The following is a 24241-nucleotide window of genomic DNA, read 5'->3' on the forward strand; positions in this document are numbered from 1 at the left end:
GCCCTCGTCAAAGTTATTGGCATCCATTGACATGGATTTGCGACCATCTTGATAACGCTGGTCTCGCATGTGATTGCGGGTCCAACGTCGACGCATTCAGCGGGATCCACCAAAGGTCCTGTCCTTAGCCTCATTCCAGACCTGCTCATCCATATTCTTGTCTGCTTCTTCGTTTGCTCATGATATATCCGGAGATGCTTGACCCGCATACCCTGCGAGTAACTCGAACCTACCGCCCGGAATTGCCTAGCAGAACAGTGTTCGAGGCCTGCGTCCCGCCATGAACCTTGTTTCAGTATTCGTACCCCCACCCTGCGCGCTCTCGATGTCAGTACCTATCCGGGTCGAGGATGAGACTCTCTTATCAAGCCATGGCAGAGCCTGCATGCTTTAGTTCTGCTACTACCAGTGTCTAGACGGCCGTGACACATAGCGGACCGGGGTTGACTTGCTCATCGCCTGTGAGCCCAGCCTCGCTCCGCTGCATCTACGTACCCACCTGCTCTGGCCTGAGCGTAGCCCCCAACCTAGCAACGGCCTTGTGTGTCCACTCAGAATGTGTAGAAATCTCCCTCGCTGGCACTGGCGACCAGGAAAAAAACGGCCCATTCGAAGAAAGAGGGGAAAGCGTACATCTGTTGCGACCAGGATTCTGTTTCGCAATACTCTACAAGGTCCTGGCCAGGTTCGCGATCGGCCCCGGGACTCTGCGCGCCGGCGTGCCAGTGGCAAGCCGGGTGATTCGTTCTCGAATCATCCGATACTCGGCGATTGGCTCTCTTTGCTACATTATGAAATGGTTGGGATCATGACTGACCCTGGGATATGGACTTATTTTCCACGCGCGAGAGATTCGGTTGGTCAATGGGAAATTTACCTCGTGGGGGAGGGGGACCCCAGAAGGACGAAGAGGCGAAACGCTTCCGAGATTGTTTCAATGGTACTTAGTTATTTCGTAGATAATTTTGTTGAGAATGCCTACTGCCGTCAGCATAAACCGGATTCGCCCGCGGATGGTAATGCCCTTGTGCAAGCACATGCTCATTATTCCCTCCGTACACATCATAGAAATGTGGCTAGTTATTCGACTTGCGAGGTGCTTTCAATTTCTCAAAAAAATATCCCATGCCAAATGGCAAAGAGTAATCATTTGGTCGATCCTGGTGGCAAGCCGATGGGTTAAGCTTGTGCCCTTGTAGATCTTCGAACAGCGCGAGCTGGGCGGAAATGAAGGCGGTTGAAGCTACGAAAGTACTATTTGGTGGAATAAAAAAAGTTAATTGGACATATACTAAACCGTCGCGCGGTATTTTTTCGCTTTCTTTGTACGTAAAATGTTCCGCAGGGGCTTGTCTCATGTCATTGAGACGGCTTGACACTTCTCTGGCTTCCGATTCGCTTTGTCGTCGCAATCCCATGCTGCGGACAATCCTTTCTCAACGTAGTCGCTGTGGCAAGTTGCGCCACTCGGTTGCATGTTTTGCAGCAAGTTAGCTTTCACAAGCACATATGTGTATGATGTATAAAAGGGGCCTACATATGTATGAACCTAGGCAACGGAGAGGTACTAATACTACCTGCTTGAATTGTCAATGGAAGAGGACGATCGAAGCCCACGTTGTCGCGGCGTTGTCGCGCTGGTCCTATCAGAGCTCTGTGTTGATTGGTGGCGGATTTCTTGCAGTAGCTTTTCTTCATTTCTTTACCCCCCGGCCAGAGGTTGTATCTCCGCTGCTTCTTTGCAGAGCTTACCGCCAACCGCGGAAGCTTATGATATTCTTGGGTTGTTCGAGTTTCCAGACTTTTCACGTGCAATGTTCGAAGATGTGACATCCATAATAGACATGTTTCATTGTCTCACGGTGTAGTTGAGATAAGATTTGAGTTGATCACATGGGATGGAAGCCACGTATCACCTGGACTTCTTTACGCTGGAGTCTAGTTTGACGTTAAGCTACGGATCAGGTCGACGATGTATACTTAATCAGCCATGTCAAAGCGATAGGAAGCATTCGGCTCCATCTGGGGTAGCCTATATGTAACGCAGGTAAGAGAGTAGGGACTTAGAAACGAAGGTTGTAGATGTGACGTGGATGGCGCATCTTGAGAGCGAGGAAGTCACCAAAGGATCGAATCTTAGTAGTTGGGAGAAGAAGTGGGGGAACGTGGTGACGAGCATGTGAAGTAGCCACGGTAGATGCAAGTTGGAAGTGGACGAAAAAAAGTAATTGTTCATATTTTCCATTTCATTCAGACGGACGCCAGTTCTTGTGTGGCGCCCCTCGTTCAAACTGGAGTTCATCGATACATTCCCGATTTCTGTTTCCAGCTATGGTATAAGACTTCCATCCCACTACAGGGATCGAATGTGCTCGATGCTTTTTTCCCCTCGCCTTCACCTAGACCGCGCGCTCAAAACGACAAAACGCCCGAGTAACCGTTTAGAAACCTGCAAAAACACCAGTTAGTCAAAGACCCTTTCAAGACTGACTTGGCGGAATCCCCATAAAAATGGAAAATAGGCGATGGGCACGTACGCAGAGGAGTGAAGAACCAGCGGTTCTTGCCGGAGGTGTAGCGGTCCTCCAGGGCCTTCTTAACGGTCTTCTTGGCATCCTCGCGCTGGGAAACCTCCTTGAAGGTCTCCTGGGAGACAACACCCTTCAGGCCCTCAAGCTCGAGAGTGTAACGGGTGGGCATCAGGTGGTTGTAGTTGACGACCTTGATGAAGGGCTTAATGCGGCTGCGGCGGTCGACAAGCTTCTTTCCCATGCGGCGGGTGACCTTCAGGGGGTAGCGCTCGATACCGGCGACGATGGCGTAGGGGAAGGGGTGCGCCTTGGAGCCAGAGTCGTTAGGCTGGACAATGACGACCTATAAAACCGAGAGAAAATGCGCTGTCAGTCATTTGAACATTGGTGGTGCGTTTTCTTCAATTCCTGTCGCAGTTGGTTTCTCCAGAATTCCCTTCAATTCATTGCTCGACCAGAAGCCTCCTCTTCCTCATGCATTCTTCCTCTCTGCAATCTCTGCTATCTTGGGTTCGGAAGGGAGTGTAATCGGTGTTGTCGTACCTTCTTACCGGCATAGCGGCCACGGGTGATGATGGCCACACGGCCAACTTTCATGACTGTCGCGACACTCACGTTAGTATACCATCATATAAACTCATCAGCGGGCTCAAATACGTACACTTCATTGTGAAGGTCCCGGTAGGCGGCGAGGTTTGGCGGGTGGTTTGTCGGAGTACGGAACAGTCGAGATCGAAGTGTTCGTTTTTTCGCTTGGGCGGGCAGAGGGCTCAGGGCAAGCGTGATTTGTGTGCTACCGTGTGATTGGGCGACTTACCGACTGGCGGGACACTAGTCTTATCTCGGCATATTTCCCCATTTGGACGGACAATTCGATTTCCTGGAGTTCCCGGAGAAAACTATCGCCGCCCGCTCCTTCCGGGTCTCACCGCCTACGTTGGGTTTGTTTACCTGGCGACGGTCGTAGTTGCCCCGTTGCTATGGAGCTTGATGATGTGTAGGCCGCGTAGTGGTTCTTCTCCACCTCCACTTCCTTCTTGTTATCAAGGCGATCTCCCGGTGATTGATGCTTCCTCACCTTTTCACCGTCTTTTCCACTGTTGCTTTTGTTTTCTAGCGATTCCTCTGTGGTGTTGATATGCTTATGCTTTGACGACCCTTGTCTTCACCCTTGCGCGCATTCTCGAGATATCACATTCCGTTCTAATTTCCTGTCAATACCTTTCTGAGACATCTTGACTCCCTCCACATCTGAAAAGCATCATGCAATCCCAAGAACGGGAATCTTCTTCCCGTGATCGGGAACTTGTTCGGCACCAAGGCACTCAGCTTGAGTCTGCTCGATCTTCAGTTCCAATGTACGTTGTTGATCTTTATCTTATTCCTTGACTGCACAGACACCATGTCCCTTATAAGTGATTGGAGACTGTCGCTAAAGCGCCGCAAACGCAGGTGGGACAGTTCTGATCCCGAGCGTGCACCCCCGCCGCTTCCCTTGAACCCTCGCTCCATGAGCCCTGCGACCAAATCAAATGTGTCGCCCAATGTACAGGCTATTGCGGCCAAGTTTGCCGATAAGCCCAATGAAAGCGCCCTCAGCTCCTACACAACAAACCCTATGCCCAATAAATCTTCTTCACCAGAGCGGTCTTTGGTAAAAGGCCACTATCATAAGCGCATGCAGTCCCTGCAGCCTGCAGACGCGAAGGGTGATGCGCGTTCCGAGTTCTTGAATTATCTCGAAAGCCGGTCACCAGAGCGGTCTCTTCGCGCTACCATTGTTGAACCGACTTCTAAGCCTCAGGACATGAACAAGCTGAGCGGTTCACCGTCAAGAAACCAATCCGCGGAACCGCAAATCCCCAGTTATGTCTCCAACCGTTACCTATCAAAACCTATTCTAGGAGAAAGTACTCCTCCATCTGCCACCATGCTGGCCCTTCAGAACATGCAGCTTCCATCCGAAAACGACTCTCCATCACCTTCAAAGCCCCCAAAGATGCTTACCGACCGCCCTGCCACCGACATTCAATCGCATACCATGGGTACCCTGGCATCGCAGATTCACAGTTTAACCGACATTGCAAGCAACTTGCAACGTGAAATGGCGAATCTGAGCCGACGAAGTAAAGACAATGCAACCGATCTAGTCAGCCTCAAGGCTGCCACGAATGCCCGCGACGAGGACATTCGGAAGAGCTTAAAGGAACTCAACTCTAGTTTGAGTTCCAAGTTTCTGGATGGTGATCTTACAAGGTTAGATCTCAGTGCTTTGCTGAAGTCTGTGGACGGCCCTAACCCTAGTGAACCGGATAGTTCTCCAACTTCCAAGCGAAGCTACTCCGTGCCTCGCATGCCCAGTCCTAATCCTTTTGCCGCTCTCGATCGAGATATATGTGGTTCGCCCGCACCAATTTCCGATGGTTCTGCCAGCATTGCCTTGCTCGAAAAGGTCCTGCGCGAAATGGCCACAAAGGAAGGAGAGGAACGACTTCTGGAGCTTGTTGATGAGATCAAATCCCGACCAGCTGCAACACCTTCAGACAAGGATGCCGACACGAAAATTACTAAAATGCTGGAAGAGATCCTGAATTACGTCAAAGAAGATCCGTCAAGCAAGGCTCTCATCCGATCCATGCATGCAGCTCGAAATGCTCCCATGAACGATGCGGCCCCTGAAGGTTCTCGTTCGATCTCGACTGGCTCGATTGATCCCACCGCCACAGTGCGAGCTCTCGATGTGCCGAAAGGCGACATCATAGATAAGTCCATTGCTGGCAATGCAGACATAATGGCCATTCTTGGCAGTGTTAAGAACAGTGTCATCGAAAGTGGTGGTATGACAAATGGCGTCAAGGCCCTGGTTAGAGAGCTACGCGGAGAGGTCCTTGGTATGGGGCGTGACTTGGCTCGCAAACTGGAGGACATTGAATCTATGCAGACGAGTGATGAAAAAGAGCAGCACCAGCTACCTACTCCTCAAGAAATCTCTGCTGTTGTCAACGAAAGTCTGTTTGATCTCCGAGAGCAGCTGGCTGCCACGATCAATGAAAGTCGCGAGCATACCAATGCTATGTCCGAGCTTCGATCATCCTTGAACAAGGCGGAGATCTACTCTGTTGTCAAGAAAGCTCTTGATGAGCTTGAGCTTCCCCAGCCTCAAATTGCTGAGCCTCACGGTCCAGTGATGGAGAAGGAAGACATCCTCGAGACCGTCCGCGAGGCTTGGGAAACCTACAAGCCTGAGATTGAGCTTCAAAACTTTGGACTGGAGCGTGACGAAATTTTAGAATGTCTCTCCGAAGGTCTCAAGGATTACCAGCCAAAGCATGACCGAGCCTTGACTTATGAAGAAGTTCTTGCCGCTGTTCAGACAGGTCTGCAGAACTTCGTTCCCCCTCAGCCTGAACAGCTGCCTGTGATTACCAGAGATGAAATAATCTTGACAATTCGTGAGTGCCTGGAGAAACCAGAGTCAGCCTCGAGGGGTCTAGATGAGGAGCACATTGGCCATCTTCACTCTATCCGTGATGACATTCTTCATGCGATCGCCGAGCGTGCACTTCCAGACACATCGTCCCGTGGCCTGAGTGATGAACACGTTGATCACTTCAATTCTATTCGTGATGACATTCTCCATGCCATTGCACACCAGTCAGTTGCGAACACCTCATCTAGAGACATTGATGAGGAACATGTGGAACACCTGAACTCCATTCGCGACGAGATCCTAAATGCTGTCACTGGTTCTATTGCCACACAAAGTATGCTCAGTAAGGAGTCATTTGATTCCGGGCTTGGCCGTGACGACATTGTGAGCGCCATTTCCGATGGTCTCGAGGCGCATTTCACAACGGCCAAGGAAATGGAAGAGCCACGGATTTCTCGGTATGATGTTGTGAATGCTGTGAATGATGCTTTCAATGCTCAGCAAGCGGCGCTGAGCATCAGTAGCCCGTCAAGCATCTCTCGAGAAGAAATCATGGCTGCCATTGCAGATGGCATTGAGCTATCTAAGGGCAACGAGTCCGCCCTCAGCACCCAAGTTCAGCCGTCAATTTCCAGGGACGAAATTTTGGAAGCCATTGCCGAAGGCATTGAGAAGTTCCAGGAGGCTCAAAAGTCTGCACTAAGCACTGATGTCCAGCAGCCAAGCATCACTCGGGAAGAGCTGTTCAATGCTGTCGTTGATGGTATCGAAAGCTCGAACACCATGACTCGTGAGATTGAATTGAACAAGGATGATCTCATGGAGGCTATCGGAGCCGCTCTCCAAGAAGCAAGTTCCTCTGCCAATTTAAATGTCGGCGATCAGGTGATGGAGCGTCTTCAGGATGTTGTAGATGGCATGAAGGAAGAATTTAAGCAATACTCTGCCGCCAACGGCAAAGATACAGAGCAAGTCCTGGATGCCATTAAGGATGGCCTTGATGTCGTTAGGCGTGAGATCGAGTCCTATGTTGCGACTACTTCAGATGCTTCTGGCAAACACGAAATCATCGATACCGTCAAGGAAGGTTTCCGACTTCTCCAGGCAGATATGGAGAAGACAATCAATGATGCATCCCTGTCAAACGCCCCACGAGGCAACCCGGATACTCCAGAGCTTCTGGACGCTATGGAGAAGGAGTTCGAACATCTCCGTACAACAATCGGCACTCTTCTGGTTCGCGACAATGGCTCGAACGAGAAGGACGAAATTCTCGATGCTATTCGCGATGTGGCTGAGCAGCAGAAAGCTAGGGCTGGTGATGATCAAGTGCTTAATACACTTCGTGCAGAGTTTGACAATATGCGTGAACGCATGGAAATGAGCGTTGTTCGCGCTGAGCCAAGCTCTGAGAAGGAGGACATAATCGCTGCTCTTCAAGAGCACTTTGACAATCTCCGCGAAGAAACCCTGTCACGCAGAGATGGCGCTGAAAGCACTATCTCAGCGACGAGCGAGCTGCTTGATGTATTCCATGAAAACATGGATGCTATTCGGGATGATTTAAAGAAAATCCTGGACAAGCCTATTGATTTCGATCCATCCGAAATCCTCGACACAGTCAAAGATGGACTGGCTGATCTCAAAGTGGACATTGATTCTTTACGCCAGTCTCAGAACGAAAGTGATATCGCCGAGACTACTCGTGGAGGGGAACTCATGCTGGCCAATGAGTCTCCTGCCGGAGGCGATATCGAAGGCCTGAAGACCTTGATCACTCAATTACAAGACAAGGTTGAGTCCATTGATTCCACTCCCCGCGCTCCAGAGCCCACCGAAGATTCTCTCAAGCGAACCCACCTCGATGAATTACTTGTGGCCATCCAGGAAGTTCAAGTCGCCATGGGTGAGGTGGGTTCTAGTCGAGATCTGCACGAGAACGCCGCTCGCAAGGAAGATACCGACGCTATCCAAGATATGCTTCTCAGCACTAAGGCCCAAATTGATGAGATGGTATTCCCTACTCCTGATGAGATCGCTACGTCCCAGCAGATTGGTGCTCTCGAAGCCATGGTCAAGGATGCCAAGGATGCCATTGCCGACTTGTCTACTCGCTTGGAAGCTGATGCTCCTACCAAGGCTGAGATTGGTGCCCTTGAAGGCCTGATCAAGGACGTCTGGATTGCTCTGGATGAGATGAAGGGCAAGACCAAAGAGGGCGAGGAAGAAGGCGAGAATGCCGATACCGACAAGCTTCTCAAGTCTGATTTACAAACAGTGGAAGCTATGATCTTCGAGGTCAAGACTCAGATTGATGAGCTGAAGCTTCCAGATGTTGAGACTCTCCCTACAAAGGAGGAAATACAGGAGTTGTCATCGATTGTTACCGACTTCCGGGAGAAGATGGAAGCCAACAACGAGATGACTGCTCAAGGCTTTGAAGCCCGCAAGGTTGAGCACGGTGGTCTTGCTGAGAAGATCGACGAAGCCAAGTATGTCGTTGGTGAACTCGGTGATGAACTCAAGAGCAAGCTTGATGGTAGCAACGAAGGTCTTACTGAGCTCAAGCAACTTCTCGAAGGCCTCGCTATTAGTGCCGAGAATTTCTCCACTGTGGAGAACATCAAAGAACTCACCGATCTCATCAACCGAGAATTTGAACGGGCTCGTGGTGAGGAAGATGCTGCCAAACTTGATAAAGAAGAACGGGATGCTGCTGCCATGGTCAAACACGATGAGGCCCGAGCGGCCATTATTGTGGAGCTTGGAGCGAAGATCGATGAGAAGATTGGCGAAGTGATGGCGAAATACGAGGATGCCCATGCATCATTACACTCCAAATTTTCTGAAACCGAAGAGCGTGATATGGCCCACACCGAGACTGTCATTAGCACCAAGGCTATCGCGGAGGAAATCAAACTCGTTATTGGGGCTATGGGCACCAGTGTCAATGAAACATGCGAGCGCATTGGTGTCGATACGAAGACTCTTTTCGAGAAAGTTGACGAGTCTTATACCCGAATGGAAGAGATGCAGAATGAAGTCAAAACCCAACAGGAGCAATCTCGGGGCGAGACCGAGAGGGCTGCTGCTGCTACTGAGCGGGTGGAGACCAAGCTCCTCGAATTCCCACCCCAACTTCTGGAGACTGTGCAAGAAATCCTGAACGTCGTGAATCAACATTATGACCATTCGCAAAAGTCGGCAGAGGAGGTACGGTCGGAATTGACTTCCCTCCCTAATGTCATCCCAACAATGCTTCCTGCCTTGCCTCCTCCCGAGTCATCCCGTGATCTTGATGACCCAGTTCACAACAAACTCAACGATCTTCTGGAACATGCCAAGAACAACCCTGTCCAAGAGATACTCAGCACCTTACTCGAACATTCGAAGAATGAACAGCTTCACGAAAAGCTTGATCGTGCTTTGGACCAAGGTTCGGGACCCACTGATCAGATTTACGAGAAACTTGATCAGCTCCTTGACCAAACTATCAACGGGAATGGCTCTGTCCATGAGAAATTGGATGCTCTGCTCAGTCGTCCGGCGACCAACCCAGACTCCGAACATTCTGTCACTCAGATGATGAAGTTGGACGAAATGCACAAGGACATCATGGAGAATTCTCGCCGAATGAATGAGATGTTTGCTGCTCAGTCTGCCTTAGTTGCAGAGGACACCGAACGTAAGCGCCGCGAGGCTGAGGACGCTGCCATTGCATTGGAGCGCAGAGTGGCGCAGCGAGAGCAGGTCGAAGCCGAGATCGTCGGGTTGCATGAGGAGAAAGACTCTTTATTGAAGATGATCCACACTCTGAAGGCCGAGAAGGATGATCTTGTGAAGCAGAATACGAAGCTGAGCAAGGAAGTCTCGGGTCTTGAGACCGCTCTTGAGATTCGCCACGAAGAGATGCAACAGATGGAAGATCGTGCGGATGGCCTGGAGAAACGGATTTTGGAGGGCGTTCTTGACCATGCCCGCACGGTGCTGTTGAGCCGATCGAACAGTATTCAGGCAATGAACTTGAAGCGAAACCGAAGTGCGCGCAGCTCTCGTACGCGTGCCCGCAGCCCTAGCGTGGTGAGCACCACTAGCACTGCCCGAGAGTCCAAAGATGCTCGCAGCCTTCTTGGTAACGGAGTTGGCATGGCCCTCAAGCGCCGGATGCCGAACAACCTTCAAGGGGGACCGGCTGCTGTCCAGCCCAACATCGGAAAGGAGCGCCGAATCCTCAGCTTAAGCCATGTTACTGGAAACCGGGGTGCAGACCGACAAGTGAGCGCCAACAGTGGCATCACAAGCCTCAAACGCAGTCATTCCGTCAAGTCCAATTTTGCTCTCCGCAAAACTTCACTGCCGAGCCGCACCTCCATTGCCAACAAGGAAAATGAGTCCTTCCTGGAAGAGGAAGAGCCCGAGAGTGAGGCAGAGAGCAACGCCGGCACCGAGCGTCGAACAAGCTACGCCGGCACCGAGCGCAAGGCCAGCTATGCCGAGACCTGTACCGATAGTGTGGTGACTGGAGTGACTGAGAGCATTGCATCAACTGATCGCCGTACTAGCGGTATAAGCACTGTTGATGCAAGCACCATTGATGGACATGACGAGTCTGACAGAGCATCCGAATCAGATGATGATGATGATGCTCAGACTGCCCGTGAGGACGACGATGAAGAGGATCCGGAGGAAGAAGAGGAGGGGGAGGAGGCAGGGGACTCTGAGACCGAGGATGAAGACAAAATACAGGATGCGGTGGATCAACAGCTCTCGGAGACTGCCTCTGCCATGGAAGCAGAAGTCTTGAAATTGTTGGCTCCACCTACAGACAGCGGCCTTGGTACCGAGTTGGTGTCTACCTAAATTTCTATCTCTTTGAGCCCTTGGGAGTTGAGGTTTTTCATGTGTTTTCTTTTTGATATACCACTTTGTGTGTTTTTTTATGGCCCTGTATGACTTCCTTTTGTGTTGAATGAATGAACTATTATTTTCGTGCATATGTATCACTCGTAATGGTCTTCTGCCATAGTCATATAGTCTCGTGTAAATCCATATCGCTCCATCAAGCCTATATGGGGCCATAAAGAATGCATATAGAACCCGTGAACCCCAGGTTGGCATGTGGTGTGGTCACCTGCCCCGATAGGAAGGAGGTCAGGTGATCTCCCAACAGATCTCGCTGCCTCAGGCGCTGCCGAGGCCGCCTGCTCCGGAGCTTCACTCCGTCCTCTTCTTAGTCTCTCAGCTGTTGCGCCTGAAGCCCCCTTTCGATACAAAAGGAGGCTGGCCGGTGCACTGGACAGCTTGATGGTAGATCGGGAACAAGACTTTGCGTCCCCGGTATAGATACCCACCACTACCTTCGACCCCGACCCCGAGCTCCCCACAGCGGGTGATAAGAGCTGGTCGTCGAGGTACGCGCCGACAATGCTCGACCCTCTGGGACCCCCTCCCGCCTGGCTACAGGACTTTATCAAGCCCTATGCCCTCAAATTCAACAGTCCGACTCTCACTGAACATATTCATGAAGTCATTGGCGCCTTCATCTTTTACCAGTTCATCCACTCGGTCATTTCCCCGTGGCTGTCGCCGATCTTGTTTCCCCGCTCCTATCCCGCTCTCAGTGCCCGCACCAAGCTGAACTGGGATATCCATGTGGTATCTTTGATCCAGAGTGTTCTCATAAATGTCCTCGCACTATGGGTCATGTTCGTTGATAAAGAGCGAAGCTCGATGTCGTCCGGCGAGCGCGTATTCGGGTACACCGGCGGCTGCGGCTTAATTCAAGCCTTGGCTGTCGGGTACTTTATTTATGATCTGATTGTGAGCGCGGTCCATCTGCAGATGTTTGGCATCGGCATGCTCTTCCATGCAGTCAGTGCGCTGTGGGTATTCAGTCTGGGCTTCGTAAGTTCTCTTGTTTGTTTTTTTTTCTCGATATACGGCGCCGATCCGTTTCTGGTTATCGAGATTAGATTGTTGACACTTGCTTCGGATCTACAGAGACCCTTCCTCAACTACTATGCGCCGGTTTTCATTCTCTACGAGCTCTCTAGCCCCTTCCTCAATATTCACTGGTTCCTTGACAAAGTCAACATGACCGGCAGCCGCGCCCAGTGGTATAACGGCATGGCCCTCCTCTCGGTCTTTTTCTGCTGCCGCCTTGTTTGGGGAACTTGGCAAACCGTGGTAGTTTACAGGGATATGTGGTTTGCTCTGCAGCAAACGTGGTCCGCGTCTTCATCTCCTCTGCAGGGTCCCGTTGACATTAGCGCGAATGTCTTCCAAATTCGCGACGGAGGCATGTGCATCGACGAGGCCTGCGCACGTGCGAATGCTGAGATCGCTCTCTTCAAGGACCACACCGCCGCCGGTGTTCCTACCTGGTTGATCGCGACCTATGTCGCCTCAAACCTGATCCTGAATTTCCTGAACTATTTCTGGTTCTCCAAAATGGTCGAGACCGTTCTCAAGCGCTTCCGTGGTCCTGCGGCCGGTTCCGGAGCCAGTGACAAGAAGACTGATGAGAAAGCAGAAAACCTTGAAGAGATTGCCCAAGAGATTATTCTGGAGGCTGCTGCCAAACTGGAGCAGGAGGAGAGTGCCGTCTTGCGTGGCGAGCTCCCGCTAACATCGGAGCAGATCTCTTCGGCGATTGATGGCAACATTGGCGAGGAACTACGCCGGCGGAGAGCGGAGTTGATATCTAAGGTGCCTCTGCCTAGTGCATGAGAGTTAGACTTGGCGATGGATGGAAAGAGACGAACGAGAGTCTCAAGACAGCGGGGCAGCTTTGGTTGGCTTTGGTTGCATCTGCTTGAAACCGGGTTTGGACATCACTTTTGTGTAGGTATCGCTCATTCTGTCTATTATTGTGCTGCAGTGCATCATTTTGGATCTGAGTTGGTGTAATTGTCATTTTACATGCTGAATACATATATCCTTTTGCCTTGTATGATTATCTCATCGCTTCCTATAACCTCTTCTCTCAGTGGCCTTGGCATGGAAGACCCAGCTAAAATCCCGTATACACGTACCTTTCAGTCTGTCTTCATGCTATTATGTCACGCGGGTTGATGGATGAACAGACGGATCATCCTGGGATCGCTTAGGCCGAATACATGTACCTCATTCAGTATACATAGACTGCACAAACCTTAAACCTAGCTCTATCCATTTCGTTCATTCCCTACACCCGTATCAAGATCTTCACTGTAAAATCACTTCCATTTTAAACTACCGAATGAGTATCCCCTGACGAGTCTACCGAGCAAAAACAATTTCTCTCTTTTTTCTACTGCAATTGTCACGATGTAGCTTCTTCATAGTTAGCTCAAGCATTAGTCAATTCAAGTGTTTTGTCTACGCGCTTGAGAAACCAACAACATTCGAACACCTGAGAAGACATCGATATTGTACAAGGCACTCAACAGTTTATACATCACTGATATCATCCCGAACATCTTCCACATGGCTATCAATCACCTGTGGTCTCTTTTCATGGTGAGATTGACTCGCTTGCCGCTCTTTCATCCGCTCCATCATTTTCTTGGCGAAGGGAGACCTCTCACGAATAGCAGGGCCGTTCCGGTAAAAGAAATAAATTGGAACGGTAACCAAAACCGAAATGCACGCAAGGATAGTCGAGGCATATTCATAAGAATGGGTCGGACCGATATTTTGAAACATCGGGGTCGAATACATAGCTGCTATGCCTGAAAGGAAATCGCGTGCGAAGTCATTTCCTCCCGTCGCAGACGCTGCATACTCACCGTAGGCGGCAACGGTATAATCGATTGAAGATTGATATATCGAGTACTGTATCACAATATGTGTCGGCTGGGATATGTAAGATGCAGTATTGGGACTCTTACATTTCCGATTCCTATCACCGCTGTGAAAATCATAGGAGCAATCCAAGGAACATGAGGTGGCCCAAAACTTGTCCAGGCAAATCCAAAAAGGCCAATCGGTAGACATGGTATCACTGTACAGTGAATAAGAATTTGCTTCTGGCCTAATCAACGTTTGTCAAATGATACCGTATAATAGCCACCAGAGCCGTGCTTCTGGAAGAACCGACTCTGACCCGAATTTTTGCCGCCTCCGTCTGAACATATGAATGGATGGCAGGAAGGAGAGATAAGCCAGAAAATAACCGACAAGTAAACTAGAGTAGCGGTCCGCTATCAGTATGAACCTGGACCGTGGAAAGTATGAGAGTTAATAAGAAAGAGCGAATGCGATGTCGCTTACGGGATAAAAGCGAGGCTAATTTGAATCGTCCCAAACCCCCACTGCTTATAAACTAGTTGGAACCCTTGAAGAAATGTAAAGATTAACGAATCACTGAATCCACTCAAGAGGGAAAGCCACATCACAATAGGCTCGGTGAAAAGCATATGAAACGGTCGAATCCAAACCGTCCATATCTCTCGCGGAGAGAGAAAAGCCGTGGAGCTCGTGCGGTCCCCAGATATTCGATTCGCCCGCTTTGCGTCTCTTTTTTGCTTCCCTGTCAAGGATGATGGTAGCTCTGGTTTCCGGGACCAATATGAAATGCATCAACTGAACTGAGCCACCGGCGATGAGCTGAACCCAGAAGATCCAAGCTAGTGGCTGCCGTACTTCCACAAAACCACCGACGACAGCTCCAACGACTGATCCTCCGACAGATGATAACACAAGGAACGCAACGGCATATTCTTGATCATCAGGCTCCCACATATCTGCAATGACGCCCAGGGTCACTGAACCTCCTGCCGTGCTCAACCCCCCAAGCAGACGAACCACGACATAAGTCGCGAAGTTGGGTGCAAAGGCACAGGGCAATTGCCATATATTGACGAGAAATAGACTGAGTTGTTGTGTGGGCCAGCGCCCAAGCTCCTCGCTCCACGGCGCCCAGAGTTCGCATCCGAACGCGTAAGCGCAGAGAAAGGTTAACTGGGGAATCCTCGCAACTTGTTCGCTGACATTGTGCTTCTCGGAAATCTTCAGCACAGCGTTGGCGTATAGACTTGCATTGAGATTGATGGATATCTGGATGCAGAACATCACGCAGAGAATCATCCATTTCCTCCAGACGGGAAAGCTGTATCCGAGCTTGTCATAACAGGCAGCTTCGGTTAGTTCCACTTTATCGCCACTTGGCATGGGATTTTCCTCTTTGCCAACGTGGTTTAAATCCTGTCCTGGTTGTGACGAAGAGATTGATCTATCATGATTGGGGGCTTCGCTGATTGCGTCTTTGGACGATATAATAGGAGAGACCATGATTGGGACTCAAGTGTCACTTATTGACACATTGCGCATTTCAAATTGAAATCAGCCACAACCGCATGTCCAGAAAACTTATAGGGTCCTATGAATGTCCCGGTCGTATATGTCATCGCGTTGAGGATATTTATGACGTCTGTGGAGATCCCGAGCCATGGAATTCTAGACTGTCTAGTGTCTACCCCGGAGGGTTCTTTATTTGTTTGGGCGATCCATTCCTGGCGACAAATCATACTTCGACAACAGATCAACATTTCCTCCATCATGATCTGTGGCTACGGTTTTCATTGGGCGCCAAGGATACCATGAAAATTGAGTGGACGGCTGCCAAAAAGCCGAATCGCATACGATTTGCAAGCCGAAAACCGATCTAACCAGTTTTTCCCAGGCCGCTCACGGGGACCAGAAGCCGGCAGTACCTTGTCATCTCTGAGCCTGAACACATTCATGGAAGCGAAGACGGCCAGGATAGGAAAGCCCTACCCACCAGACATTATGTGGTATATATAGCTGCGAAGTTGTCCCTGTTAACAAAAATTAAATAACCAGATATACAATTTATAACAGAACTCGGTTTCCCACACCCTTGCTTATTGACAAAAGCCTGTTTTCGGTCTGTCTTCCACTTTTGAAACCGCGAATCTTGCTTGCCCTTCTACTACAATTTGTATGACAAAATCCGAGTCAAATCAACCTACATGTAGTAAGCAAAACAAGGGGAAAAAAAGGACAGACTTGAATCGCACGCCATGCACAGCAGCAGACTGGACTCCTCTTTCCCATTTCTGTCAAGAACAGGAAACAAAAGAGCACGCACAGTAACAGTAACGCTCGAGTCAAATTGTAAGAAGAGATTACAGGCAGCATGATTTTACCATATAGCACTTGAAAAAGAAGCAATTTGTGAAAAGAACTAATAAGAGCAGAAGAAAAAAAAACAGAAAGTATAGAACCACAATAGACCAAGAGAAATCTCACATTGGTTGAATCTTTCGTTGCGTGTAAGGGCCATTTGAAAAAGGATCAATCAAGCATAATTCTTAACGAGAGAAGAGGACAAACAACTAGTCAGTTAAGAGAAGCGGCAGTCAGCCAATGAGATAAACCATGCACAGACGCAAACGCTTGCGCAAAAACAGTCTTGAATTATTCACACAGTCTGGTCATTCGAGGTAGGGATCTTTGCTCTGCCTCAAGTCTATTAGAATAAGAAGCGTGACGTAACGTAACGAATGTGCGGTCTGTCTATAACAGACCCAGGGTATGGATTCTAGCTTGAACAAGAGCAGAGGCGGCTGAGTAGTACAGGGGGATATGGGCAAATGTGGGGTGAAGAGAATGGATAAAAAACAGAACGAAGAGAGTTCAACGCAGAGGTAGCAGACATGACCAGGGGCATAATTTTGAATAACAGCCTGAAAGGGGGAAAAATAAGACAAGGGAACATTCTTTCGCAAAAAAGGAATAGGAAAAAAGAAACGTGACGGTTCTGGGGATAGCAGGCAGTAAATCAGGAAACGAACAAACAAGAGATAGGGGAAAAATCAAATATCGAGCAGGTCTAGGAGGGCGAAGATCCTTTGGTCAAAAGGCCGGGGAACAATGAAAAAAGAGGAGACGGAGTTCGAGGTGTAGTGAAGAGTCGGATAGTGACGAATTGTACAGAGAGTAAAGCGGGGGAGGAGAATTAAGGTGAAAGAGAGGTCATTCAGGAATTAAGCGAAAGACCCTGGAAGCGGCCAACCCACTCGTTCTGGGCAGGATGGATCCGAGCTGCTCCGTTAGAGCCGGCACTACCACCAGGATAGTCAGAAAAGCCAGTCTCCAGGGGGCCAAAACTGGTAGGGGAGTAAGGCGCGAAAGCATCTGCTTGTGCAGCCTCAACCTGGTGGGACGGCTGTGCAAATTGTTGGTACGAGTCGGTAAATGCCGAACGAAGCATGCCCACTGGATTGGCCATTGCCTCACGCCCAGTCTCAACCGTGTCCCGAGCACCGCTATAGGGTGCTCGGCCGTCATGCTGATGACGGCGATCAGTATGCGGAGCATCTTGATTGTAAAGCGGGTTCGTGATGCCGCTGGGTGGTCCGGGAAGACCAGCTGCGGGGGGTGTCACGAAGGAGGCAGGGTTGATTGCAGACATCCAGATCCGGGTCTTGTATATCTTGAACAGATCCGTGACCAAGGAGTTGAAGTTGATATAGGAATCGGCAAAATAGTAGAAGGTGAGCTTCTTCCAATCCCTAATTCAATATTAATTAGAAATCACTCTTGGAAAATTTCCTCGACGTATCGCAAACTTCAACCTACATTTGGAACTCGGCATCCAGGATTTCCATATTCAGCCGATGCTCGGCTACTTTTTGCTGACAGACTCGCTTTGCTTTAGCCTCATTGCCTTCTTTATCGCGCAGAGTGAGAATCTCGTGGTTTTGTGCAAGGCGCTTGATGAGTTTGGGTTTGATGTCTGTGGTGGTCTCTTGTACGCCGTGCGCATGGGGACCCATGCCACCAGTGGCACTGCGAGCATTCATACCCGCACCGCCACCGACGTTGGAGCCCTCAAGTTGTCCTTGACGAGAGAACATCATGAGCCATTTGTAATGTTCCTCTGCATATTGCTGTTTGAGCTCTCGCGCTTTCTGGAGTGACACATTTGCATGTTGAACAGTGCCCAGATCGGTTCCTCGGTCCGCCTCGACGATGACGAGATCTCCTGCTTTTACTTGAAGACCGGTATCTTCCTGGATATAGAACACATCGGCGCGGTGACATTTAAATGTCACAATATACAACAGCTGGTTCTGATGGGCATGAGACAAGGCTGGAGGCTGACGGCCATAAGCGCCAGACATAGCGTATTGATTGAGTGAAGTGGGAACCCCAGAGGATCCATCACCCCGCAAAGTCTGTTCACGGGAGTAATAAGATTCTTTAATGACAAGGGATCAGTTTCATAAACATAAGGGGTCTATTAATAGAGATTACTCACGAGATTGCATCGACGGGTTAGAATAGTCGTTGATATTTCCATACCCATCATCACGTTCTGCAAGACCAGCGCGAGGTGTTACAGTTACATGAGAGTCAACCGAGCCGACAGACGTATGACGCATGGGAATATCGGCGAATGAATGGCGACGGCTCTGAGGAATATCCGCGACACCTCCGAAGCCGAGAGAGGTCTGCCAATGAGCCTTGCGAACGTTCTCGAGCGCACGGTTTTCCAAGGAGGAGCGAATGAAGAGAATTGCTGCTCCAAATTGGCGGAATGTTCCGAGAAGCGCCGTCGTGGGTTGCCGCGCATGTTGCCGTAACCCTGGATGTCCCGTAATTCTCCCAAATCCTCGACTGCGAGATCTTCCTCCGGAACGCTGCCTCGGATCCGATGCAGCGAGTGAACGCCACCGGCAACAGATGCGGAGGAAGAGGCACGATCCCGGAATCGATTATCCATCTGGCCTGCGGCAGCCTGGCGTAGCATTGCATTTTCACGAGCGAGCTGCTCAATTTGTCTTGCCTGGCTAGCGGAATAGTTGAGATCGTCGGAGCCACTGGGACTTTCATCACCATCGTCGTCTTCTCGAACACGACCAAGCATGGCCGGATCATGCCCCAATTCACCCAGCACACTTGGCCGTGAAGCACGAGGCTGAACGGAGGACATCTGGCCTGGACCACGAGAACGACCACCGGGGTATTGAGCTCCCGGCCCGGCCTTGTTTGCCATCATGCCAAGGAACTCAGGGTCCATCTGCCCGACGGAATAGGACTGGGAGCGGTATGTTTTGGGAGTCGGGTGAAGCGGGATCGAGAAAGGGATGGCTGATTCGCCAGAGATAGTGCGAGTGATCGGGCTGAGCATTTCCTCTCCGAGGGAGCCGCTGACTGGCGGGGGGTTGGTCATGGTTGGAGAAGGCACGATTTCGGAAAGTCGTGACGGAGGTTCCTTACGAGACTCGGTGTTCCAGATGCCCGTGCCCCATGGAAAGGTGCTCCCTCCAGGTTGGTTCCAATTGAAGGAGCCGCTGAGGCCGGGGCTGGTGCTCGACGCCCATGGTGCTTGATCGGTCGAGGGGCTCGCGGGATTTGAGGGTGCAGAAGAGAGAGGACCACCAGGTAGAGAGTGCTTTCGCTGGACGGCGAGAGGCACTTCATTCAGCCATGAGGTCCGTCGTACAGGCTTAGTCGCGGGCGCAGTAATGGTCTGGGTGAGAGGGACATGATCGCCGTCATCGTCGGATGAAGCCAGTGCCTCGGAATCGGGTGTCGAGCGGCGCACTCCAGGATGACCCCTCTCTAGTCTGGCAGATGCGGTGGCTCCCGAGACCGGCGGCGTGCTGGCCTGTGCTTGTTTATTGAATGGCGCAGCCATGATATCTGGTGGGAAATACTGGCATTTCCGTTAGCTTCGAACCTCTCACAGAATCACACACAACGCGCGGGGCTAAAGAGGCGAGGCCAGTGTTAGGGGAAGGGAGGATGGGGCAAAGCGTCAGGGTAGGACGAACTGTAATAGGGGAGACTTGAATGGTAGTAAGGTCACTGGTAAGAAGCCTATACCGTATCGGCACCTATCATGCCAAGTCAAACACACGCGACAAAGCACCGGTCTTTGTTCCACGCGCTCGATGAGGTTGGAGAATAAAAGCCAATCTCGATCTTATGAAGACACGATGTGAAAGGCTGGATGGATGTGCTATGTGCAACAACACTGGATGAACAAGAATGTCAGTCATCGCCTGGTCATGATCGTCAAAGAGAAAAAAAATAGAATAGAATGAAGACAGAGTGATGGAGAAATGATGCTCAGAAGAAAATTGATATCGTGGAGAATTAATTGGATGGGCAAGAGGCACGTGTTAAGTGACATGATGAGGCTCATCATGTCAAAGCGGGGAATCTCCGACTCTCCAGCTCTCCAACGTGCGAGCGCAGCGGACGGTTTCAATTGGACCGGCGACGGTACACAAACACGACACGAGAGTCTGAACACGGCGAGTCGGATGAAGATCAAAAAGCAAGAGACAAAGGGTAGGGTACGTCGGGCAGAATCGCTTTTCGGGGACAAAGAAGCCAGAGTCATCGATTCGCGCCGCAGCGCAGCATGCGGCGCATGCAGTAAGACAAGGCGACAAGTGAAACTTGGCATATGTGCCACACCGACTTCTCGAACACGTACCTGGCAAGATAATCAATCTAGTATGAGTCTACCTCGATCCGCGGCTGCGGGGGGAGGCCGCCTGACGCCGAGGGAAATGGAAGAAACGCAGAGAATGAAAGGAGACAAGGAAAGGAGCCGTGATCGTAATGGTATCTGTCGCAGGCGACGCGGTTTCCCCCTGATGTGTGAGCCGGGCGCATTCAGGGACAGGCGGCGGACACGGATTGGGGATGATGGGAGGTCCAGATCCTGCGCGACTCACCACTCTAAGGATATTTCGGTCTCTCACGTCGGGGAATATCTATCACAGAATCGATGCGCCAGCGTGGGTTTCGTGGGTCTCGTCAAGTATCGTCGACTCCTTTGCAAGAATTGTCTCCAGGAGGAGGGGGGGGGAGGTTCCGGAGGGGGGAGTGAATGGTCCGGCGAAGCGACCGCGTCGAGGTCGATTGGAGGCGGCGCAGTGAGCGAACCGACTTAGTTGGTGCGCGAGTAGCAGCAGGGGGGTGGGGGAGGCCGGGTGGTCACCAGCAGCGACCGGGGGGCAGGGTGAGAGGGAGACGGAGAGGGGAGGAGAGAAATGCGCCGTCGCTGAATGGAGGTCGCGTTGGTCTCTGCCTTATCTCTTGTGCTTCGTGTGTCTTTTGCTCTTTGCTCTATCGATGATTGATTGATCGCCACCGGTGGAGATGAGCGAATGCGCTCGGAAAGGCGTGAGGGGAGCTTTGGTAGCGTGACCACGGATGACGTTGTGGAGCAACCGAGACCCTTCAAGGGCGGCTCATGGTGTGGGAGGATGAAAGGTAAGCGAAGCAAGAACAGAAAAGAACCGAGACGATTCCGCGGGAAGGGGGAATGGATGGCACGAGGTGGAAGAGGGGAGAAGGAGAAGGGAAGAAGAGAGTCGTGGTCGTAGAAGTAGGAAGGGTAAGGCGGGGGAGAGCAGGAGCGATCCCAGAGTCCGTGGAACTGGGGTAAAGTGGTAAAAGTGGTAAAGTGGTAAAGTGGTAAAGTGGTAAAGTGTAAGGTGGTAAAAGTGTACGGGGGGTAAGGTGGTAACTGGGGCAGGGAAGCTGGGAAGCTGGGAAGCTGGAAAGCTGGTACGGCCGTACGGCGGAGGACAAGAGGACGCGATGGGTACAGCTGTGTACCAAGTGGGTTCTGATGGCACGATAGTAGGATAGTATGGATAGGAAAATGGTATGATGGGTATGATGGTATGATGGTACAATGGTACAATGGTACGATGATACGATGATACGAAAGGACGTCGAACGGTCCGTGGTCTCGGACGGGGGTCGTTGATTGCCCGTAGTGCAAATGGCCGGTCAAGTGCCCGTCAAAATGGGGGAAAATGGGGGGTGGGAAAACCACGGATTTGGCAACGTCGCCCCGAAAGAAGATGTTCAGGTTCAGGGGACACGGACCATCTTCCTTCTCCCGCAGACAGGAGCTCTGCCAGCCTACGCGAGACTCCGCTACCCTTCAACGCAAGACCCCTCTATATTCGACACGAACGGACACGGAGGATAGAGAACGAGCATTCCAGGGCGATCGACGTCTACCGTTCCCCCTCCCCTCGGCCGCCCCACGCTTCCGCGAGAAATCCCCGAGTCCCCCGAGTCGGCCAGAGGAAATGACACAAGAGACCTGGAAGTTCTCATGAGCAACAATGGAATTGAGATCCCCCTCAAAAAAGTCCACCTCGTGGGGATCTCGAAGCCCCTGATGCTGGAACGCGAGACCGAGACGATTTCTCCAGATCCAACCACACCCATCGCCATCCAGGGCGCTCCATAGGCCCAGGCCGTGTCCCCGGAGCCACTAAGGCCTGCAGCGGAGCCTGGGACGGGCGGGTCTCTGGGGTTGAGGAGGCCACAGCCGACGATCATCTGGGGGTTTCACTGGGCAAAGCGAGACGGCGTTAAAGCCGCCCTGCAGCCCCCATGTCCCAAGGCCCATGTCAAAGCGAAACCCCATGCAGCCCCTGTCAGCCCGCAGGAGGGGCAATTATTCGACAGCTGTCTGATTGGGCTGGCTCTGCTGGATCCGTATGATGATGCCAAGATTTCTCTGTACGAGTCTTTTCTTCGCGGTTCCCAGATGTACGAAGGAGGGTACGCGAGTGTCGAAAGACCATATCCGCGATGCATCCGCATCTACCCATCTATCACCACGAGTAGGGTAGACACTCCCCGCTATTGGTATCCCATTACCTTCTCGAGCATACATGCCACCAGATCTCGCGGCGATCATAGACCGACAAGCATCATCAAATTTAGTTCACTACGTACGGGACCTTGTTTTGGGGGGGGGGGGGGTACATGAGGCAAGATCCTTGCATCGGCCGGACCAATCTCGATGTCCCCTCCTTCCCTCTCTCGGTTTTTCTATCCCGCATGGTCAATGAGCCGGGTCGCGCACACACACACATACACACACACGTCCCCCCGGTATATACCCCTATACCTATACACCTCTCCATGCAGGCCTACGTGTATACGTTGCGGGGGGTTCTACCCCCTACCTCGGATAATGATCATGAATTGATTGCCATCCCCCATACCTGCTCCCTCATTTCGACTCATTAACCCCAGATCCGTCTGCCCCGACCTATTTCCTGCTTACATCCCTACTCTATCATCATCTGCACGAGGGCCGGGCCTTCCTGCTTTCCTGCCAGTGAAAAGTCGGCAATACCTCCAGAATGACGCGGGCACTGTTCACGGGACAGCTGTGGAGGGGCTCAGCCCAATGAGGCTTGTTCGTCTTCCCCCGGCTGCCCCCTCCTTTTCCCCAGAGAGGGGCCGATCCTTTGAGATGATTTGCTTTGGATTTTGCGGGGAGAGCTCCCTCGCCACGACCCTCCCCCCCCCCCCCCCTCCTCCTAAAAGCACACGGTCCAATACTCGCCCTCGTGAGAAGGACTGGGTTGAGGATTACATACATATCCCCGAATTCTACCTATACCGGTACAATTAATACCTAGAGAGTCAATTCCTGGAGTCAATCTTAGCTGCTGCTTCGCTCTCAACGGTCCAAAATGCCCCCCCTCTCCCCTTCGTCCCACCTCGTCCGTCATACAAGTGCGAGCGAGGTGAACTCAAGCGCTGCCCTCAGCCCCAACCTAAATTTCACCGCGCCCGCCCTTGTTTCCTGCTACGCGGGACTGCGCGAATCAATCCGCGCCCCGAGCTTCCGGCCTGATTGTCGCCTGTCCAACCTCCGTCGTACTGATCGAGAGGACTGTGCCTTCGCTCCCTTCATCGACCTCGAGGCCCGATGGTGGCAAAATTGGCAGCAGCTGGTAGGTGTTGGGTGAGGGAGGGGCCTGTTCCTAAAAAGTACTTCTAGAAATTCTAAGACGCCCGCGTATGGTTCTCTATTTGTCATGACCCTTCGCTCATTCCTGATAGGTTTGCATTGATGACTGGCAATGGAACTCCAGTAGTGGGATTCGACATGCTATCTCACTCCAGGGCTGGAGGTCTTCACTGGGTAGTAGAGAAAAGAAAAACGTTTAGAGGTAGATATCGATTGTGGATTCGGGAAAAAAAAAAAAAAAAAACAAAAAGGGCTCGGAGAGCTAACCGGGACCCAGGTAGGTTTTTTTTAAGTTATAGAATGTCACGAGAGGTCTAGTATAGACCCATATCCCATATGTCCTTCTGCTGTCTTTTTGTCGCCTCCCACTACACTTCCACCACACCCAGCCAAGATTCGTCACGAATCGCCCTCAACCAAGAATTCAAGAATTGAGAGGGAAAAAAAATTAAAGAAGCTTCATGGTTCATTCCTGGAACCTCCTAAGCTCCGTCAAACCATCCCTCTCCTCCGCCT

At 51.2% G+C, this 24241-nt stretch overlaps 8 protein-coding genes across 8 annotated transcripts; 4 read left to right on the forward strand and 4 right to left on the reverse strand.

The window, feature by feature from the left end:
* Positions 1-2441: 2441 nt before the first annotated feature.
* Positions 2442-3199, reverse strand: N7462_006964 (60S ribosomal protein eL27; the record flags this gene model as incomplete). Its single annotated transcript, XM_057078682.1, has 4 exons — positions 2442-2449; positions 2538-2874; positions 3075-3130; positions 3193-3199. 4 exons carry the CDS (start codon positions 3197-3199, stop codon positions 2442-2444), a joined length of 408 nt encoding a protein of 135 aa, XP_056931352.1.
* A 734-nt stretch (positions 3200-3933) lies between these two features.
* On the forward strand, positions 3934-10821 carry N7462_006965 (uncharacterized protein; the record flags this gene model as incomplete). Its single annotated transcript, XM_057078683.1, has 1 exon — positions 3934-10821. One exon carries the CDS (start codon positions 3934-3936, stop codon positions 10819-10821), a length of 6888 nt encoding a protein of 2295 aa, XP_056931353.1.
* A 564-nt stretch (positions 10822-11385) lies between these two features.
* On the forward strand, positions 11386-12690 carry N7462_006966 (TLC domain-containing protein; the record flags this gene model as incomplete). The annotated part of the gene is made up of 2 exons (XM_057078684.1): positions 11386-11865; positions 11962-12690. 2 exons carry the CDS (start codon positions 11386-11388, stop codon positions 12688-12690), a joined length of 1209 nt encoding a protein of 402 aa, XP_056931354.1.
* A 1614-nt stretch (positions 12691-14304) lies between these two features.
* Positions 14305-15234, reverse strand: N7462_006967 (uncharacterized protein; the record flags this gene model as incomplete). The annotated part of the gene is made up of 1 exon (XM_057078685.1): positions 14305-15234. The coding sequence occupies one exon, from the start codon at positions 15232-15234 to the stop codon at positions 14305-14307; it is 930 nt and encodes a 309-aa protein (XP_056931355.1).
* A 1711-nt stretch (positions 15235-16945) lies between these two features.
* Positions 16946-19612, reverse strand: N7462_006968 (PSP1 family protein; the record flags this gene model as incomplete). Its single annotated transcript, XM_057078686.1, has 4 exons — positions 16946-17480; positions 17548-18169; positions 18230-18422; positions 18458-19612. 4 exons carry the CDS (start codon positions 19610-19612, stop codon positions 16946-16948), a joined length of 2505 nt encoding a protein of 834 aa, XP_056931356.1.
* Positions 19613-20123: 511 nt separating this feature from the next.
* N7462_006969 (uncharacterized protein) lies at positions 20124-20379 on the forward strand (the record flags this gene model as incomplete). The annotated part of the gene is given in 2 exon segments (XM_057078687.1): positions 20124-20276; positions 20290-20379. The coding sequence occupies 2 exon segments, from the start codon at positions 20124-20126 to the stop codon at positions 20377-20379; spliced, it is 243 nt and encodes an 80-aa protein (XP_056931357.1).
* A 499-nt stretch (positions 20380-20878) lies between these two features.
* N7462_006970 (uncharacterized protein) lies at positions 20879-22293 on the reverse strand (the record flags this gene model as incomplete). The annotated part of the gene is made up of 2 exons (XM_057078688.1): positions 20879-21879; positions 21924-22293. The coding sequence occupies 2 exons, from the start codon at positions 22291-22293 to the stop codon at positions 20879-20881; spliced, it is 1371 nt and encodes a 456-aa protein (XP_056931358.1).
* Positions 22294-23444: 1151 nt separating this feature from the next.
* On the forward strand, positions 23445-23723 carry N7462_006971 (uncharacterized protein; the record flags this gene model as incomplete). Its single annotated transcript, XM_057078689.1, has 1 exon — positions 23445-23723. The coding sequence occupies one exon, from the start codon at positions 23445-23447 to the stop codon at positions 23721-23723; it is 279 nt and encodes a 92-aa protein (XP_056931359.1).
* Positions 23724-24241: the final 518 nt, after the last annotated feature.

Source organism: Penicillium macrosclerotiorum (assembly GCF_028827735.1).
Source record: "Penicillium macrosclerotiorum strain IBT 26536 chromosome Unknown utg000007l_segment0_segment0, whole genome shotgun sequence".
Taxonomy (NCBI): Eukaryota; Fungi; Ascomycota; class Eurotiomycetes; order Eurotiales; family Aspergillaceae; genus Penicillium; species Penicillium macrosclerotiorum.